A 21,544-nucleotide genomic window follows, 5' to 3' on the forward strand; every position below is an offset into this window, starting at 1 on the left:
TCAATTCAAGTTGGTACTGTATAAATTGTATTCAATTCAAATTAGAATTTTTGGAGGCTACTCAACCATAAATTCTAATTTATACCTATATAAAGGGTACTAAATTCCCTTAAAAGGCATCTCAAAAATTCCATAAAGATAAAGATCTCGAATATTTCACAAATCCTAATTTATGCCTATATAAAGGGTACAAATTCCCTTAAAAGGCAAATCAAAAATTCCATAAAGATAAAAATCTCGAATACTTCACAAATTGATGGATTATTCTAAATCATCCTAGTTCGACAAATACGCCACTAACGGCTCTCGAATCATGCATACTATTGGATAAATCCTAGGAGAGTAGAATCAAAGGATCAATCGAATTGTACTTGCAATTTATCTTAATCAATAAAATTATATTTCTTATATTATTTCTCTTGTAATTTTAATTTATTTTTTGTCACTTTATGCAACAATTATACGTATACCTTTTTATATTTTCCTTTGCATACATATAACTTGGAGCAGAAAAGTAATTGATTAAGTTAAACCTACTAAATTCAGGACTTCATAAATTTGTTTTGCATATGATAAATCACATATGGTGAATTAATTGACTCGAGATCATATATTTGTCTCCAACTTTGTACTCACAACTCGTCTTAGATACATCCTTGCATACAATAATAAATCACATATATTCTGAATTTACTGACTCGAGATCATAAATTCGCCAGCAACTTATGTACTTACAACAAAAAAAGAGCAACAAGGAAGTGAATAAATAGACTATTTGAAGCAAGGTTAGAGTAAGATGAAGAACTTGAATAATATTGGTGCTTCTTATTAAGATCGCCACCGGTTCTCCGCCTTGTGAATCCCCGGGAACTTCCTCCTCCTCCGCGTCCTCCTCCTCCTATGCCGCCTTTAATCGCCGCTGTTGACGGTATAAATACAGATGACATTAGTATAAGAACAAGAAAAAACTTAACCAATACCATGATATATATAGTATTGGTTCTTGAAAACAAGGTTTCTAAATTATATTTAGACACATCAAAGGAAACCTAATTAATGAACATTATATATATATACATACATATAATTACATGTCTATCTATGATGCATTGCACTTGAGAAAATAAAAAAATAATGTAAAGTTAAAGGTGAGATGAAAAGGAGGAGACAAATCAAACAGCAAAATCTTTGGCTGCTAGCTATATTATATATATTATATAAAAAGTAGAATTTAAATGGCTAAAGGAAACACTACACATTTATATTGTTTGCTTTTAACACCACTCTCTTCCCCTTAATCACAAATTTCGAATTTTTGAGTCTAAACACTTTATTAGATCTTTTAAAAAAATATAATCTATATCAGCTATCTTCGTAGCGATAAAGTATCTTAATATTTTTATTGTTATTGTTGAGGCACAATGCCTACCTAATTGAACCATACATATTAGTTATTACAATTCTAAGTTAATTGATTTAGTGAGCTTCAAATATTAGATGATTTAAATTATAATAATTAACATATATCTTCGGATTCTTAAGGGAAAAACTTATCGATTCACCGTGTATGATTTTTCTATTTTTGTTAATCAGACATTATATATATAGCGTGAATCTAAATTAATTCACTTTTCATATAGAAAACTTTACTAATTAAAATTGCAGTACCATTTTTTTTTTCTAAAGTTCTCTTTTAGGCTGTGGATCTTTAAAACTTTGAAGAAATGAATAAACAACTTTAGGGTAAGTGGATGTATTATTATTATTCCTCCACATGCAATAGAAATCAATATATTATAACGTATACAATGATTAATTAGCTTTGCAATTAATATTACTAAGTTGAAAAACATTTCAGTCTAAAATGTGTTTAACACAAGGAATATAAGCAAACATTATTGGCAAAAAGAAGAAGCATCATATTAATTAATTCCTCTCCTAAAACGTGCAGCCTTGTAATCAAATGTCTAATAATATATTATACTCCTCCCGTTTTAATTTATGTAAAATTTTCTTCACAATATATAAAATTTTAATTTAAAAAGAAAAATGGTTTTGAGATTTATAAACTTACACATGTTATAATATTTGTGTAACGATAGACTTTTGTAACTTATGATCTTAAACACGTCAAGATGAATGTAATACTGCACCAATATATGAATTCAGTACTACAAATACAAATAAATTTATATTTAAAATTTACTAAATTGTAATAAATCATAGGCTTGAACTATGAAGCCATGATTTTTTAAGAGATATAATGTATCTAATATGAAAAGTCTTAAAAGTTAAACTCATAAAATTTAACCCCAAGTTAGACGTTGCATATGATAAGTTTTGTATGTTGTCAATATATACTTCTCATTAAGGGTAAATGAGAAGTAATTTTAACCTTAATATAGTTATCTAAAAATTATAATAATAATTTGCTTTGTTAGGAAATACTTTATTTTTTAATATAATTTTTAACACAAATTTAAAGTTAATTAATTCATGGTTCAAATACAGAATTAAAATAGAAAGTGTGACTCTACCTAAATAATGAATCTAAATTGCAAGAAAACACATGACATATATAACACATTGTTTTGAAATTGAATATAAATTAGTGACAGATTTTTAATAATACAAATATTGATAGCATATTTAGTGATTTTGAATTCAATTGAGAAGGAATACCAAATTCTAAAAAAGAACTATAAAGACAAAATAAATTGAAAAAAAAAATTATTCTTCAACAAGTTTTCGAAATCTTCTACATTCAATTTTTCTTTTATTAGTAGTAATACAAAAAAATGCAAATATCAACTCTTTGATCATCTCTCTTCTGTTATTTTGGAAGTGGATCCTATATTATCCGTTATTTCTTGAGTATTATATATATATTAAAAGAAGAAAAATCAATTAGAAAATTGTCGATTAAGTTGCATACCTCTTGTAATCCTCCTAGATTCGACCATCAGAGAGTGATTTTATGATTTTCAATCTTTAAACGAAAATTGGTCAATTTAATACTCAACTACAAACAACACTTTTGAAAAATTTAAACAAAAAATAAAGTAAACAAACCTAAAATCGGTTGAAGATGCATACCTTAATCAAAAAGATTGTTGTGAATATCTTTAGATATATATTTCCAAATTTCTGCAGAAAAAAAAACTCAAAAAGGACGGAAAAGAGAGGTGAGAGTTGATAGAGAAAGAAGAATAGTGAGAGGGAAAAAATATATATTTTTTAAAATATATGAGAGAATGAGTTGGAAAATGTATAATTAAGGTAAGATAAAATAGGAACTAAATTAGGATATACAATATTTTTTAAAATATTGACATTTTGACATTTTTACTAAAATTTATAAAATATAAATACTTTTAATAACTATGTTTGAATTTTTAACTAATTTACTAATTTACCCTTAATTGATATCATGAATTTAACTTTCATATAATTATACAAGGATTCAAAAGATTTATACGGTATACAATCAAAGTACTCAAGAAAAATATCAATTAACTATCAACATTAATAGTTTTCCAAAGAAGAACATTACAACACATTAATATATTTCATACAATCTTTAATCATGACCAAAAGAATAATACCTAAAAGAACCCTCCCTCGATACACAACACGTTTTTTGTTAGTGGAAAGTTAAGAAAAAGGACCATTATCTTGTTATATAAATTTATCGCAAATTATTAGTTTTATCCTCGAATAATTGACAATTTTAAAAATATTTCATTACTTGATTAACTGAATTTAAATACATTCTCTATTTTATTATAACATGAGTGAGATACACTCCTGAATTCTTGACAAGTCTAGAGATGTCATTTTTAAATATTTCCCTCAGCTTTTTTACTAAGAGTCTTATGTTCATACAAGAGTTTGAGACCACTTAATAAGTCGTGTGCCAGATTGAAGGTGTATTTAAATTTAGTTAATTAAGTACAAACTATCAATCATTCGAGAACGCAAAATTAATAATTTGATCTAAGTTCGAAGCGTTTTCATCTAATACTCCTTTCATCCAACAATAATTATTCACTATCGACTTAAAAAATAATAAATAATGTGAATAATATAACTATATTATCTATTGAATAGTATATTATAGTTAATACTTTGAAAAAATTATTAGATATTGAATAAGGGCAAAACAGGCACAAAAGCTTAAATAATTTTTTTTATTTTTTAAACTAAACAAATATCATAAGACAACTATTTTTTATCATAGCAGACAAGTAAATTGAATATTACAAAGCTGTTAAATTTTTTTAAGAAATTAAAAAAAATGAAAAGTAAGTAAAAAATGACGTGGCAAAACAAGAGCAGTACCCTAATGAATTAGATGCACTGCTACTCGCCGGATGACCACCGTAAGGTATCGGCCGCCACCCAGCGCCGCCGCGACGGCCTCTGTTTTTTGAGCCTCGACTAGATCTTCCGCCGCCGCCTCCCCTTCCGCCGCCGCCTTTAGAGACGGCTGAGGTTAGGAGAAGACAAATTATAGAAAGCAATAAGAGAATTTTGAACAACTTCTTCATTAGCCAACAATGAAATTTTATTGAATTTGAAAAAATTTAGATCCTAAGTTGATGGTGGGTTAAAATTATATATTTATAGATGATATATATAAGTGGCAAAATAACAAAAATACTCTTTAATTTTTTGGAATTAATTTGGCCCAAGTCTTTTACGTATAAAAGCGATTTAAGTAACTTATATAGAACGTAATTAGAGGTCTCGGGTTTGAGTTCTGAGTAGGTGAAAATTATATTAGGAGTATTATTATTTTTGAATGGATCATGTATTGTGTGGTTATAATTTAATTAGAGTTCTAACGTGAACTTCGAACAATTGGTGGGGGAGCCAAAAAAATAATGTTTTTTTGCCTCAATTTATGTGGCATTTTTCAGATTTAGAGATTCAAACAAATGTCTGTTCGATTGTGAATTTTTCATATATTTTTTTAAATGTTTTGAATTGTAAATTATTGTGAGTCATAATACTTTTTTACGTAATTTGTAAGTATATAAATTTCACTTTTAAAAAATTAAAGATTTGATGCGCAAATTCTCGATTAACTTTAAGTGTTTGATTCTCGAAAAACGGAAAATGTCACATAATTTGATACAGAGAAAGTAATATTTAAGGCATATAGAAAGAAATCATAATATATTAATATGCTCTTTAACTTAATTTTAATGAATATTTGTATTTTTCAATTTTAAATGTATAAAAATAAAACTTAAATTTATATAAAATTAAACAAGTAGATATGCATGTCTTACGTGGAACATATAAGACATTACATAGAACGTCATATATGACAAAAATTAAAAGATATAGTAGTATGAGTCAAAGGACAGGATAAAAAGTAAGTTTATTTTTAAAAATGTATTTTGCAAATAAAAAAAAATGCTCAAACCTTGTTTCACCTATCAAAGCTAACGCTCTAATTACATAGAACGCCATATATGACAAAAAAATAAAAGGTATAGTAGTATGAGTGGAGGACAAGATAAAAAGTAAGTATTTGTTTTTAAAAGGGAAATTTACATAAATATATTATAATAAAAAATATTTATCATTTATAGTAATAACATTTTCTTTTCATTGAATCACTTTTAATTTATTTATAATACAAATTTAATATATATTATAAAGATAAATTTATTATTCAAATATAATACAAGTTTTAATGATGGATAATACATTTATCACACATTTTAATACACTTATAATACAATATGACAATTTTTTACCAAACAAACAAAATACATTTCAAAAACAATTATAATTCAAATATATCGCATACATAATTCACTTTTAATACATATTACAAATTTATCACAATATTGCTATAAATGATAATAAACAAATCGTATCGCTAAAATCAATAATTATTTTTAAAAATATACTAGTTCATGTAGTTTTTCCTTTTTAAAAATGCTCAAACCTTGCTTCACCTATCAAAGCTAACACTCTAATTTTAGATTTGCACATCTATGATGTATTAATTTATTTCTTTTACCATGATAGTTGAACACGCTAACTTGTAAAATTATTATGCAAAGTATTTTTAAAATTTATATGACATATTCGAATATCATGGAGCATAATAAATACAAATTGCAGTGTTTAAATACCAATTAAGATCATTATTAAATTGTTTAAATGTTGACTCTCAAATACTTGGTGTTACACGTTGCACAATTGAGATTTTTTTTTTCTTTTTAAAAAATAGCCCATCAGTCGAACGAAAAAATGACAAGAATACAAATTTAAAACTACATTGTGAGCACTAAAATAAACATAGCAACTAGTCATAATATAAATTAAGGGGCCGTTGGATTTACGCTTGAAGTTATTTCAAAATTATAATTCTAAAATTATAATCATTCGATTAATTTAACATATTTAAGAAATGTGATAAAATAATATCAAGTTCAATGAGATATCGAATATTAAATCTATAATTTGTTAACCAAACAAACTCCTTAGGATTATCATTTCATAAAGTTTTGAGATATTTAAGTTTGACTTACAACAACAATGAGCCCACAAGTAAGGTCTGGAATAGAAATTCTTACACACACCAAGTTAGACAGAAGAAGTCGTGTCCACCCTAGACATCTACAACGTCTTTCTTTGTTATTCTAATTCGGTGCCATTTCTAGTAAGTAATAATTTACTTGTTTCAACAATGGGGAGGCAGCTTTTGCTGTTTGCAAAGAATGGGAAACATAACATACCACCTTCAAATATCAATCTAGATATACCTGAGCATGTCAGCTATAGAATTGGTATAGTATTCTGGTTTAACTTCTTTGGATAGATCTTCATAATTTGATTCATTTGTCACACCTGCAAATCATAGAAGCATGGACGATTTCTTGTTTAGCGTGGCTATTATTGGAAATTGAATCGACTACTTCAAAACAAGTCGAGGAAAGGGTCAACTTTGCTCTTGTACTATCGGGAAATTGTACAACTTTGCCCTCCGTTTGAATTCTGGTTTAATATTATTACCTTCGTTGCAAGGAAAAAGTCGTGTTTTTGGCTCTGACCTCTAACGGAGCTCCAACATGGATATGTGGAGTTCACTCATTTCATGTTGGAGATCCGTTAAAGTCAAGGGCAAGTAAGAGACGATTTACTAATGAGAAGGGCATGAATTGACCAAAAAGTGTAACGGATGGCAAAACTGAACAATGTTGGATAGTACTAGAGCAGATTTGGACCTTTTCGAAAATGAACGAGGAAATGGAGAGGATTCGTAGACCTGAAAATACAAGGAGAGTTCTACACCCGGCATTCTGTCCAAATAGAATATCGGTGTCCAATCTGTCACCCACCATGCACATCCTGGATGTAGTGATGTTATACCTGTTGAATGAGAAATGGCACCAATATTAAGTTTTCAAAGAATTAAGCAACTCTGGAACTACCATGACGTTTACTCAATATGAACGTATCGTTCATAACTAGCTTTCTCATTTAGGTTGGTATGCTAAGCTGCATATAACTTTCTTACTTCTGCAATAGGAAGTCCATCAGAAAGGTCGATGGCTTCCCAACTGTAATAGGCTCTTTTTGGGTTGTTCCGCATATTGCAGCAACCATACATCCCGCACCTACAGATACAAGCAAAAAGATCATTAGTGAAGTACCAAGCTTTAGCGGAATACTCAAATGTAAAATCAATCTTTATTGGTCGCGATGAAAAGGCACTAAAGGTGATATTTACCAGGCCACTCTTGAAGATCAGTTAAATGTCCCACTGCATCACGATTGGTCGCGATAAAAAGGCAACCAGGATTCTCACGGATGCATAGAGTTCCATACCTACATGAAGCCATCAACAATGACATTTCAACGTAAGTTTAGCAAATAGCAAAAGCAAGATATGAATAACTTGTCTTTCGGCTTTGCTTGAGTACATACTTGAAAAAATATTTTCCAATTTTCGGAAATGATTAGGAAACAGCATTCTTTCATACATTAGTTTACCAAAACTCCCTCGATGACAAAAGACTATCCTCTCAGTGAAGCTACAATTCAAGTTCATAAAAAAGCAAGGCCTTATAAGAGACATACTGTAGCTTATAAAAGTTGATATGTTGGTCAAGTCCAACGATAACAGCTCCAACCTGAAAATAGAAATAGAATAATTTGTGCTCAGTATACAATAGTCGAGAAGAAGCCCACATTAGTTATAGAAAATGGTGCACTTTACATTCTTATCATGCTCAAAGAGACAATCTGACTTCAGTTCAATATTCTTCTTTCCATCAGCCTGCAAGGATGTCCGAATTCAGCTGCAAAACGTAAAATCTATACAGCAGCCAAAACTCCCGGGGCGGGGGGGGTGCACAGCATTCAACTTACTAAGTATATGAGAGTAAAGAGAAAATCACATACCGGGCCACCTAGTGCTGTAAACCCAGCTTGCTCCAGTTCTTCCAGTATGCCTTCCTCGCCTATTACATAAACCTGCCAAATCAAGTTCACGACTAAATCTTAGATGAGCTGGGAAAATGACTGAGAAGTTAGAGGATAACAAGTCACACTAGGTTATGTTTCGACATGACCTCAATGCTGAATACTTTTTGTGAAATAAATGAAGATGTAAATCAAGCTATAAACTCAAGTTTTGGGCAATGAAAAGAATTTGCATTCAGCTACACACAACCCAACATCTCCAATTATGATGAAAGTGCATTGAATGAGAAATTTAGAAATCTATTGAAATTCAAAAAAGAAACAAGCAGACTAATCAAGTTCTGGGATTTGAGATAGAAATGACAAGACTACAATCGCTCAACATAAAAGATACGAAATGCTTTCATATGCAAACAATAAAAACAAACTCAGAAAATCTCATATTTTGATATATGTAGAAAGTGATTTAAGTAAAATGGAAAAAACCTAGCACATTGGCAACACAATGCTACATGATCCTTGGGATCTCAACTTTGCTACTGGGGATTCTTCCAGTGTGTATTAGGAGATTTAGCTTAAAAAGTCTAAATTCCACTAAAAAGTTTTAGCTCATAATCACAATGCCTTTCCGTATTTATTCCCAAAGTTGTACAACAACAACAACAACATATCCAGTGGACTCCCACAAGTGGGGTTAATAAAGAAAAGAAGTGCTTAGTTTAGAATTTGGTCTCTAAATTGTGTGAGGCAACAAATATAGTTACCCACTGTTGCCATTTGGAGCCAAAATATAGAAACCTTCAGCCATCTACAGGACTAAATCTTTCAATAAACAGTCCGATGTAATTGTTTTAGCAAGCAAATTTGTAGTTCAGAAAACTTCTATCCTAATCATCCAACTATTGTCCTTGCACAACTAGAATACTGCTTCCTCAGAACTCAGATTAGCAAGTTTCAAAGTCTCTCATTGAGATCATCTATGTAGTCATCTACGCCTATATAGTCCAGTCATGAATACACATTATCTAAGACAAATTTTCCAGTCTTAAATCGCACAGTTTCCCAACAGTTTGTTTCCCTCCCATCCCCAGTAACAAAAACCAGGGGGGGGGGGGGGGGGACGAAAGACACTTTGAACCGACATAATAACTGACCTTCTTTTCTCTTGGAAAGTCATTGACTTTCAGATACATTGCTGCAGCAAATGAGGACGAAAATATCTCATCCTGCAGAAACAATAAGAGTTTAATTTTAATAGAATTGAACATATGTAGTTTTGGTAGTTGCAGTACTACTAAAAACCAGAGTGTAACACCTCATTAACAAGAATTCCAAGGGAAAGGAACTTCTTGGCGTATTGCTTTCTTGATTTTGTTGAGTTATTTGTTACAAATACCAGCTTCTTACCCTGCATATAAACATCACTCAATCTCGACATACATCATACACAGCCAGTTATATAAGCATATGAAATCTACATGAAAGTGAGAACTTTGCTGAGGGCATATGCGCCTCAAGATAGATTACACACACCTACTGCGTGAATTAACCACAGGAAAGCTTATAACTTTTGGCAGTTATGCATTTGAGTCTTAATTCACATCTATACCACATACAAAATCCACATGAAAGTAACAACTTTGCTGAGGGCATATGCATCTTGATACACACACAGTACATGAGAAAAACTTATAACTTTTGGCTGTTCTGCATTTGCGTCTCAATTCACATTTATATGAGCATACAAAATCAACGTGAAAGTAACAACTTTGCTGAGGGCATATGCATCTCGATACATGCAAATACACACCTAGTACATGAACCACCTACACCAAAGCTTATAAATTTTGGTTGTTCTGCATTTGCATCTCAATTCACGTTTGTGTACACCCAGAGTCATGGATAGCCATGCTCACAAGAAAGCAGAACAAAGGTAAAACCAAAATTTAAGTTAGCGTTCGACCATAGATTTTGGATCAAATTTTGAAGATTTATCTTCAAATATTTGTTTGGCCATGACATTTGATTAGATTTTATCTTCAAATATTTTCAACTTCCCAAGCCAGTTTTTGCGACTTTCACTCACAAAAGATCAAATTTTTTCTCAAGTACAATGCACGTCCAAACACAACTTCAAGTTCCGAAAATCACAACTTCAAAAGATATGTTGACTCTGTATATGCATCCGCCACGGAACAGATAAATATCAATTTTATCTAATTATAGCACAACAAATTTGCCTTCAAAAAAAAGAAAAAACTATTGAGTTTAGGAACAAAATAAGTCCAAATAGATAGTGTTTTCAACAAACACTAAGTCCCCATTAACCTTCCACTTGTATCCCTTTATCAGAAAATTCACAAAACACAGAAACAGAGAAGGAATATAAAAAAGAAAGGACAGGAAATACATGAGAGCGAAGCAAGTCGAGTGTTTCGGGGACTCCATCAATCAATTTCTCCCCCTTCCAAATCACACCTACAAAAGGGTAAAAAGAAAAATTCCTAAAAATGAAGAAACAAAAGTCTTTTACTAAAATCACATGATATAACAACAACAGCAACAACAAGAACAATATACTCGGTCTAATCCTACAAGTGTCTGCAGACCTTAGCCTATCTATAGAGGCAAAGAGACAGTTTACGATAGACCATCAAATGATCAAAATCACTTTATATAACAACAATAACATATTCAATGTAATCACACAAGGGCAGTCAGGGTGAGTAGAGTGTATACAAACTTTTGGTGGGTTGATTTCTCAAATGATCACTCGACTGTTATTTCAGAAAGGAAACCTTTCAACTTGATTTCAATTTTCTTCAACAAAAGAAACTAACTTAATGAGATAATAAATGTTAGTTGAGTGATAATGATAAATGAACTCGACTTAACCGCAGCGACGGGAGTTAGAGAGGTTATTTCCAATAAACCCTCAAGACAAAAGTACTTGATATAACATGAACAAGATATACGGTGTAATCACGTAAGTGGGCTCGAGGTGTGTAGAGTATATGCAGACTTCATTATTTTGATTTCATGGTCACTTAACTAATTAACTATTTTCTCAAAAAGCTACCTTTTATTTTCAATTTTCTTCGACAAAGAATCTAACTTTCTAGGATAATATCTATTAGTCAAGTGACGATATGAGAAATCAACTCAACTTTGCCCCTACTTTGTGTATAACAACAACATATTCAGCATAATTACATTAGTGAAGTCTGGGATGGATAGAGTGTATACAGACTTCAATCGAATTGATTTCTCAGATGGTCACTCAACTAATTAGCTATATCTTGCTTCTAAATTTCAAATTTTCAATAAAGAAACTAACTTTGTGATGTAATAACTATAATAACTATTACTCGAATAATAATCTAAGAAATCAACTCAACTTTGCCCCTACTTTGGAAGATAAAGAAACTATTTTCAATAAATGCTCGATACAAAATTTACATGATATGAAAAGGAATAATACGAATTGGGGGTTGTCTTACCATCGCAATCGAAGAGAAATGCATCAACAGAATCGAGAAGCTCCTTAGCATTGTCAACACACAATGATTTTGAGATTTTTCCATTCATTCTTGCCCTTGGATTCAAAAACACAAAAAACTCAAAAATTATTCTTGAACTTACCAAAAATTCCAAAAAAAAAATAAAATTAAAATTTGAAATCAATGAATAATAATAGGATTTGGGATATTATTGGCGTACAAATAACACTATCTGAATAAAATAGTGCCAGTAAGAAAAAAGTGAAATATTCTCACGGAAAATATAATCGAATTTATATAGTTTTAAATTGGAAGGTGGGGTAGCTAAGACCATTTTATTTATCAACAAATACAACAACGTGTAAAATTAGAAAAAAATATTATTTTGCATTTAGATCTATGATTCAAAAAGAATTACCAGAAATTATTCACGTAGTAAATAAGGATTATAAATTTGAGTTCTTAGCAGAGTAAAAAAGATGTTAACTTATAGGAAAAGCTTGAAGATTATTACATTTGTGAAAAGGTGTGAATAGCATGAATAAAAATAAAAGTTTATTTCAATTAGTTGATTATATTGTAAAGAAAGCTCAGAATATAAGAAGAAAAAGATAAGAAGTATAAGATAGAGGAGAGAATTTTCTTATTCAATTGTGTCATACAATGGTGAATGATATCTCTATTTATAATGTTGAGATATGATAGTCAAAGCTCACCTTGGAATTATACATAATTATCATCAAGTTCATATCACCTTAAAATCTTATCACATTGGAAACACTGATACATGAATCCAATTAATTGTTGGATAACTCTAATGGATTATCCACATATACAATGGATTTACAACACTCCCCCTTGGATATCCATAGATTATGTGCCTCGTTAAAACCTTACTAGGAAAAACCCAGTGGGAAAAAGCCTAGTGAAGGAAAAAGAGTACACATATCTCATAATACGCTTTGAATGTTGCCTTGTTAAAAACCTTACCAGGAAAATCCAACTTGGGACAAAATCATAGTTAAGGAAAAGAGTACAACGCGTATTTCGCTCCCCCTGATGAAAACTTTAGTTGATATCTCGGAGACGGCGCATTCCAATCTTGTATCTCAACTTCTCAAACGTTGATGTTGGCAATGTCTTAGTGAATAAATAAGCAAGATTATCACTTGAACGAATTTGTTGAACTTTATCTCACCATTTTGTTGAAGATCATGCGTGAAAAAGAACTTTGGTGAGATATGTTTTGTCCGGTCTCCTTTGATGTATCCTCTTTTCAATTGAGCTATACATGCAGCATAATCTTCGTACATTGTTGTTGGGATATTCTTTTTCAAAGAAAAATCACACATTTCCTGAATATGATGGGTCATTGATCTCAACCAGACGCACTCTCGACTTGCTTCATGGATGACTATTATTTCTGCATGATTTGAAGAAGTGGTTACCAACGTTTGCTTCATTGATTGCTAAGATATCGTCGTGTCTCCACATGTAAACAAATAGCCTGTTTGTGATCGAGCTTTATGCGGATCAGATAAATACCCTGCATCTGCATAACCAATCAGTTCTGACTTGAATTCATTGGAATAGAATAAACTCATGTCCATGGTCCCTCGAAGATATCGAAGTATGTGTTTAACACTATTCCAATGTCATTTTGTTGAGGAGGAACTGAATCTTGCCACTAGACTTACTGCAAATCAGATATCTGACCGAGTATTGTTAGCAAGGTACATTAGTGCCTCGATCGCACTAAGATAAGGAGTTTCATCACCAAGAAGCTCTTCATCATTTTCTTGAGGTCGAAATGGATCTGTATTGATGTCAAGCGATCTTACCATCATTGGAGTACTCAATGATGTGAGTTATCCATGTAAAAACGCTTTAGTATCTTTTCTGTGTACGTTGATTGATGAACAAGTATTCCATTTGACAAATTCTCAATCTGTAAGCAAAGACAAAATTTTGTCTTGCCGAGATCTTTCATTTCAAATTCTTTTTTCAGACACTCAACAGCTTCTAACAGCTCTTTACGAGTGCCAATGATGTTCAAATCATCAACATACACAGCTATTATTACAAATTCAGACCCCAACCGTTTAATGAAAATGCAGGGACAAATCGGGTCATTTTTGTACCCTTTCTTTAACAAATATTCACTCAGACGATTGTACCACATCCTTCTTGATTGTTTCAATCCATACAGAGAATTCTGAAGCTTTATTGAACAAGTTTCTCTTGAATCTTCGTATGCTTCAGGCACTTTGAATGCTTCAAGAATTTTCATGAAAATGTTGTGGTCCAATGAGCCATATAGATAGACTGTGACAACGTCCATTAGACGCATTTCAAGTTTTTCATGAACTGCCAGATTTATGAGATATCTGAAGGTGATTGCATCTACCACTAGAGAATATGTCTCCAAATAATCAATGTCAGGTCTTTGAGAAAAACCTTGAGCAACTAGTCGGGCCTTATATCTCATGACTTCACCTTTCTCATTTCTTATTCGTACAAAAACCCATTTGTACCCCACTGGCTTGATACCTTCAGGTGTTCGGATTATCGGTCTAAAAATTTCACGTTTTTCTAGTGAAGTCAATTCAGCTTGAATTGCATTCTTCCATTTCGGCAATCATTTCTCTGTCTACATTCGTGAACAGATTTTGACTCAAAATCTTCGTCTTGTTGCATTATTTCAATAGCAACATTATAGGCAAATATGTTGTCAATCACAACATTATTTCGGTTCCACAACTTTCTCGTTGAGACATAATTCATCGAAATTTTATTGTTTTCAGAAGTTCGAACCTCCTCCTCATCATGCGTTATGACTTAGGTCGCATCTTGAGAAATTTCTTTCAACGCATGATCATCTTGATCATTTATTCCTTTTCTTTTTCGAAGATTTTTATCCTTGGAACCAATTGGTCTACCATGCTTCAAATGTGGTCTAGACTCATTTGCCTTAACAATTTGTCCCGTCGGGATATCAACTCGAACTGTAGCATTAACAGTTGGAATATGCGATTTAGTAATCCTTTGAAGATTAGTAAATGCATCTGGTAGCTGATTTGCAATGTTCTGCAAATAAATTATTCTTTAAACTTCTTGCTCACATTGGTTTGTTCGAGGATCCAGATGATATAGAGATGATGAATTCCAATCTATCTCTTTTCCCAACGACTTATGTTCTCCCCCTAATGTTGGGTATACTGATTCATCAAAATGACAATCAGCAAATCTTGCCTTAAATAAATCTCCAGTCATTGGCTCCAAACATTTTATGGTTGAAGGAGATTCATACCCAACATATATCCCCAACCTTCTTTGGGGCCCCATCTTTGTGCGTTGTGGTGGAGCAATTGGGACATACACCGCACATCCAAAAATACTAAGATGGGAAATGTTTGGCTCTTGACCAAAAGTCAATTGTAATGGGGAGAATTCATGATAATTGGTCGGCCTCATGCGCAAAAGTGTTGCTGCATGCAAAATAGCATGCCCCACATAGACATAGATAACTTTGTTCTCATTAGTAATGGTCTAGCTATTAATTGCAGACGTTTATTCAATGATTCTGCTAGACCGTTTTGAGTGTGAACATGCGTAACTTGATGTTCAACTGTTATACCAGTAGACATACAATAATCATTAAATGCCTGAGATGTAAACTCACCAGCATTATCTAGACGGATTGTCTTTATTATATAGTCTGGAAATTGTGTTTTCGATCTTATTATTTGAGTCAGCAATCTCGCAAAAGCCATGTTGCGAGTTGATAATAAACACACATATGACCATCTTGTAGAAGCATCTATCAAGACCATATAATATTCAAAGGGTCCACATACAGATTGAATTGGTCCACATATATCACCTTGTATACGTTCCAGAAATGCAGGGAATTCAATTCCAATCTTAACCGTTGATGGTTTAATGATCAACTTTCCTTGAGAACAAGCAGCACAAGAGAATTCCTTTGATTGAAGGATATTTGGGCTCTTTAAGGTATGCCCATGTGAATTCTCAATGATTTTGCGCATCATATTAAATTAGGGATGGCCCAACCGGTTATGCCAAATGATAAAATCATTAAATTAGTAAACCTTTTGTTTACTACGGTATGTGATTTCACTGTACTTATACTTGTATAGTACAACCCAGAAGAAAATGCAGGTAATTTTTCATGCACAATTTTCTTCTCTACATTAATTGTAGTAATGTAAAGGTATTCAACCTTTCCTTCATTAGCCTTCTCGACATGATAGTCATTTTGGCGAATAACTTTGAAACTTAATAAGTTTCTTTGAGACTTACTACAATATAATGCATTATCAATGCTTAATATTGTCCCTCCAGGTAATAATAAGGTCGCTCTTCCAGAGCCCTCAATTAATTTTGTACTACCTGATATTATGTTGACATATGCCATTTTCATAACCAAATTAGAAAAGTATTTCTTTTCTTTTAATATTGTATGCGTTGTAGCACTATCAAGAAGGCATACATCTCCATTGCTCATCTTGAATCCAACTGACAACTGGGGATTTCTATTAATTTTCATTAAAAGAAGGAAGAAACAAAATTAACAACGAAAATTTAAATACTTCAACATGAATAACATAATAATTAAAAATACATAAGTAAAATATTATGTAAAATATTAACAGACTTCATTTCCCAGCTAAAAGATCAAACATCAATTTCGATCTCCAAGAAGTCATCAACTTCCATATGAGTAATGTCACCAAGACCATCAAAAACATCATCCTTTAAAGCCAAATTTGCTTCAACATCCTTATCATATTTCTGAGATGTTCCCGGCTTATCATCATCTTTAAGAGTAATATGTGACTAAGTTCGAGCATTGGAAGAGGAAGTACCACTTTTATTTCCTTTCTTTTTAAAGGAATTTTGACAGAGCCTTACAAAATGCTCATGTGTGCGACATTCATTCTTCCAATGGTCTTTCATGCCACAACGACGACAATTACTTTTTGAGGGGTTATTTTGAGAACTCATGTTGTTCTCCCTTTTATTATGACCACCACCTTGATGATTAGTGTATCATCTTTTATCTTTTCCACGTCCCCGTGCATTATTATATCCCCGATGATCTCTTTTTACTTCAGATTGATCACGTGCTTCCACCACATTTGCCTCCGGTAATGGAGCAGCTCCAATGGGACGAGCTTCATGATTTTTCATTAAAAGAGCATTATGTTGATCAGCCACCAAAAGACATAAGATTAGTTCAGAATATTTCTGAAAACCCTTTTCACGATATTGTTGTTGCAATATCACATTTGAGGCATGGAAAATAGTAACTGTCTTTTCCAACATGTCCTCATCTTTTATAGTCTCCCCACATAATTTTAAATGGGAGGTTATCCTAAATACAACAGAGTTGTATTCAATTACGGTCTTAAAATCTTGAAACTGTAAATGCATCCACTCATAAGGAGCTCTTGGCAACACTGTTGCCTTTAGGTGGTCATATCTTCCCTTTAAATCAGTCCACAATTCAAGTGGATCTTTTACCGTCAAATATTCAATCTTCAGGCCCTCACCAAGATGATGACAAAGGAAAATCATAGCCTTCGCCTTAGCCTTATCTTGACTCGATGCTTCATTTCGCTGGGTAATAGTGGCATCAAGACCTTTAGCAGCCAAGTGAATTCAACGTCGAGTACCCATGAAAGATATTTTTTTCCAGAAATATCTAATGCCACAAACTCAAGTTTGGATAAATCCGACATAATGAAATTATGAGAGAATATGTGATTTAAATAAAAATTATATAATACCTTTGCAAGTAGCAACTTCGTGCTGATAACGTATTGTAAAGAAAGCTCAGAATATAAGAAGAAAAAGATAAGAAATATAAGATAGAGGAGAGAATTTTCTTATTCAAGTGTGTCATACAATGGTGAATGATATCTCTATTTACAGTGTTGAGATATCATAGTCAAAGGTCACCTCGGAATGATACATAGTTATCATCAAAGTTCATATCACCTTAAAATCTTATCACATTGGAAACACTAATACATGAATCCAATTAATCGTTGGATAACTCTAATGGATTATCCACATATACAATGAATTTACAACAGATTAAACTTTGTTAAATTTATTTTTATATGTTAAAACTAATTTAGCTAAATTAAGGGAGTTACTTGTAATTTAGTTATAGTATAGGAATGTAAATGACAATAATACTACGGGGGAGGTGGAAAAGTGGTGTGTAATTTTTTTTTTACCCTTAACGATATTAAGATGGATATATTGTTTCTAATTGATTTCAGTGCTCAGGTAAAACATATTAAAATTGAGTATGAACAAAAAATAAAAAATAATAATAATAACAATAGAAACAATAAATAATATGATAATCAAAGTAATATAAAATCGAAAAATAAGATATTAATATAAGTTGTTAGTATAGGAGCAGAAGTGACTGATTTTAAAACATGATCTAGTTGTAACTAATGTCTCATTTATTTGCACTCAATAAAGGTTTTAATTTTAATCGTTAAGATCTCCGTCATTAAGTTTGTCTATTTTCAAGACCTTAATCTTAATTATTCAAATCTTAGTTACTCCATCCATTCACTTTTATTTGTCATATTACGTTTTTCGAAAGTCAATTCGATTTATTGTTCAAGTTAAATTAGATTACATTAATTGCATATTTTAAATGAAAAATTTTAATGTTCAAAAACTATACAAAAAGTATTATAAATTGCAATTTTGCATATCAATATGATGAAATTGTAAAATTTTAGTCAAAGTTATTATAGTTTAACTTAAAGAGGAAACTATGATAATTAAAAGTGGACGAAAATACATTAAGTGTGTTTGTTTTTCTTATTTTGCGACTATTTAATGGGTCAGATTGATTAAAAATCTTATCAGTCATCACCAACAACAATCACAGTTAATCACTACTACTAACCACTATATTATATGATACTACGTCACAATCACCTTCGTCAATCAATATCATTTCAAATTGACACACAATAACCATTGTTAGTTATCATCACTATCAACTATCATATAAAAATATTTATTGCCATATTATTTGATCAACTTAAAACAAAAAGTATGCATTTAGATGTTGATAAACCTTTTAAGTCTCTAACTATTAAGTGTTTACATTTTAATCTAACATCTTAATATTCAAATTTAAATTTCTAAATCTTAATTAACATCTATCTATTTAAATTTAAATATCTTGATCTCAATAAAAATAAGTAAAATCCAAATTATAATATAAAGGTTTTAGAATAATTAACCCAAAAACATTATTCTAAGTAGTTTTGGATTTATGTGAATACAATATGAGTCACAAGGCATTCCAATGTTTGTTAAAAAATCTACTGAGTAATAAAAATAGAAGAGCCTAATGAAACAATTAAAGGTAGGTAAACACATTCATTAGTGTTTGGTTACCAAACTAATTGATGATTGTGTATTAACAATTTTGGCCTATGGACATCAAACGGTCATTTGGTACAAAAATGAATAATGCAGAGATTAGTAATGCAGGAATTAACAATTGCAGAGATTAACAATGCAGAAATTAGTAATGCATGGATTATTTTTATCAAGTATTTGATTCATTATTTCTTATCTAATTTTGTGTGTGGTTTAAAAGTTTTTTAAAAAAACTTTTCAATTATACCCTAGAGTTATTATGAGATTTTGTATTTCATATAATTGAGTAAAAGTAGATAATTAATGGAGAGTATTATTTTTTTTATAATATTTTTAACTAGTTAGGAGAATAAAATTTTTATCGTCATATTCACTATTTTCTCACTTAAACTATTTAAGAGTAAATAATTGTCATCTTAATAAATTAGAGTTAATAACTCAAAAGGCACAACTATAATGATTATAGAGAAAATTTATTGAAACTTTGTTTTGTATCAATAAATTTTAAAAAACTCTTTATCATAAAATAAAATAAAATAAAATAAAATAAAAATATAAAATAAATATAGAAAAATAAATTAAACAATTTTTATACTCGAGATATACTTGTTTTAGACTACTTGTGTAATGTTTAATGAACTTTCATTAAGAGACAATATTTTACTTATGAATTGTTCTTAAATTCATACATCAACATTAACATATTAGTTGGATTATAATATTTTATATTAATAATAAATAGATTAAGTAATTCATATTTTAGAAATAAAAAATTATATCTAAATAATAAAATTTGTAAGCTAATTTATTTAAATAACTTTATTAGAATAAATATAAAATATAAAATATAAAATCAAAAAAAATAAATAAAATATTAAAAGGATTTGAGGGGTATTTTTGTCTTTACCTAGAATAGTCCCATGGTATTAGAGCTAATACCTCCAAATGGAATGTATTAGTAATACATCACATAATACCATGTAGGATGTATTAACTAATCCATGGATTAGTTATACATAAGCTCACATTCCTACCAAACACAGTATTAAATTATACCACATCTAATATATGGATTATTTCTTTTAATACAGCCTACCAAACGTCCCCAAAATGTAAATATAATATGGACAATTTTCACATATAGCAAACATAAATTTTATATTTGTATGCTTTAGCAAAATTTGCATAATTGCACTCTATAGCAAACATACATATGTATAATTCACTATGCATATACAGCTGAAGCGAATTGTATAAAATGAGAAAGAAAAAGAAACTTGGACAGAGAGTTGTATAAAACGAAGTGTATAAAATGAAGTATATAACACACATTGTATAACTATAAGTGTATAGGACGATTATATATAATTTGAATTTGTATAAAACGAGAAAGCGAGAAAGGCAAAAGAGACTTGGGCAGAGAATATACAATTGAATCGTATTCTATAAAACGAGAAAGAGAAAAATTATATACAATTTGAATTTGTATAAAACGAGAAAGAGAGAAAGACAAAAGAGACTTGGCATAGAAGTCTTTTATTGTAAAATGGTAACTACTATATTTATTTTATATTATTAGTTTATTATTCTATACAATTATCCCATTTTATAAAGATACATTTTTTTTATTAAATTTTTTTTATTTTTACGTCTCAAATTCAAAAATATTAATTAAAAATAAAAAGATTTTATTCGTTCTAACACATTCTTTTGAAGATGAACTTTAAGTTTGAATAAGTAATTTTCAATGCACTTTTCCTTTTTAATAACAAAAACCTCTCCTTTTAAATAAGTTAAATACATACCAAAATATAATTTTAATTTTTCAAATATCACTTAACTTATTTTAAAACAAAGAAAGCATGATATAAATTCTAAAAAAAAGAAAGTTGTCCTATTCATCAAATCAATGAAGTGGACCTCCTTGTAAGACATTGTACCAATATTTGCTTAATGTAACCGACACAATCATTTTCTTTATTTAGCTTGATTTATATTAAAATAATCGCTTCAAATTATTTATTATATTAAAAATTTAAAAATAAAATTAATTATTTTTTAATATTATTTTTGAGGGAATAAACGTACCATTCATAAATAAAATAAATATTAAAAAATATGATTAATATCTTAGGATATAAATT

At 30.4% G+C, this 21,544-nt stretch overlaps 2 protein-coding genes and 1 long non-coding RNA gene across 3 annotated transcripts; all 3 read right to left on the bottom strand.

The window, feature by feature from the left end:
* Positions 1 to 549: 549 nt before the first annotated feature.
* LOC104646682 (uncharacterized) lies at positions 550 to 4,700 on the bottom strand. The gene is made up of 3 exons (XR_740846.4): positions 4,342 to 4,700; positions 3,097 to 3,147; positions 550 to 919 (listed from the first exon to the last, which is right to left on the bottom strand). It is a non-coding gene; the product is annotated as an uncharacterized lncRNA (long non-coding RNA).
* Positions 4,701 to 6,485: 1,785 nt separating this feature from the next.
* On the bottom strand, positions 6,486 to 12,232 carry LOC101255287 (phosphoglycolate phosphatase 2). The gene is made up of 12 exons (XM_010320915.4): positions 12,172 to 12,232; positions 11,952 to 12,046; positions 10,862 to 10,929; positions 9,767 to 9,859; positions 9,606 to 9,677; positions 8,431 to 8,502; positions 8,246 to 8,305; positions 8,107 to 8,159; positions 7,757 to 7,854; positions 7,544 to 7,643; positions 7,292 to 7,395; positions 6,486 to 6,873 (listed from the first exon to the last, which is right to left on the bottom strand). Exons 2-12 carry the CDS (start codon positions 12,037 to 12,039, stop codon positions 6,779 to 6,781), a joined length of 903 nt encoding a protein of 300 aa, XP_010319217.1. The 5' UTR covers positions 12,040 to 12,046; positions 12,172 to 12,232; the 3' UTR covers positions 6,486 to 6,778.
* Positions 12,233 to 16,649: 4,417 nt separating this feature from the next.
* Positions 16,650 to 17,552, bottom strand: LOC101255582 (uncharacterized). Its single transcript, XM_004237070.1, has 2 exons — positions 17,085 to 17,552; positions 16,650 to 16,811 (listed from the first exon to the last, which is right to left on the bottom strand). The coding sequence occupies exons 1-2, from the start codon at positions 17,550 to 17,552 to the stop codon at positions 16,650 to 16,652; spliced, it is 630 nt and encodes a 209-aa protein (XP_004237118.1).
* Positions 17,553 to 21,544: the final 3,992 nt, after the last annotated feature.

This window comes from Solanum lycopersicum, chromosome 4, assembly GCF_036512215.1.
Source record: "Solanum lycopersicum chromosome 4, SLM_r2.1".
NCBI classification, from domain to species: domain Eukaryota; kingdom Viridiplantae; phylum Streptophyta; class Magnoliopsida; order Solanales; family Solanaceae; genus Solanum; species Solanum lycopersicum.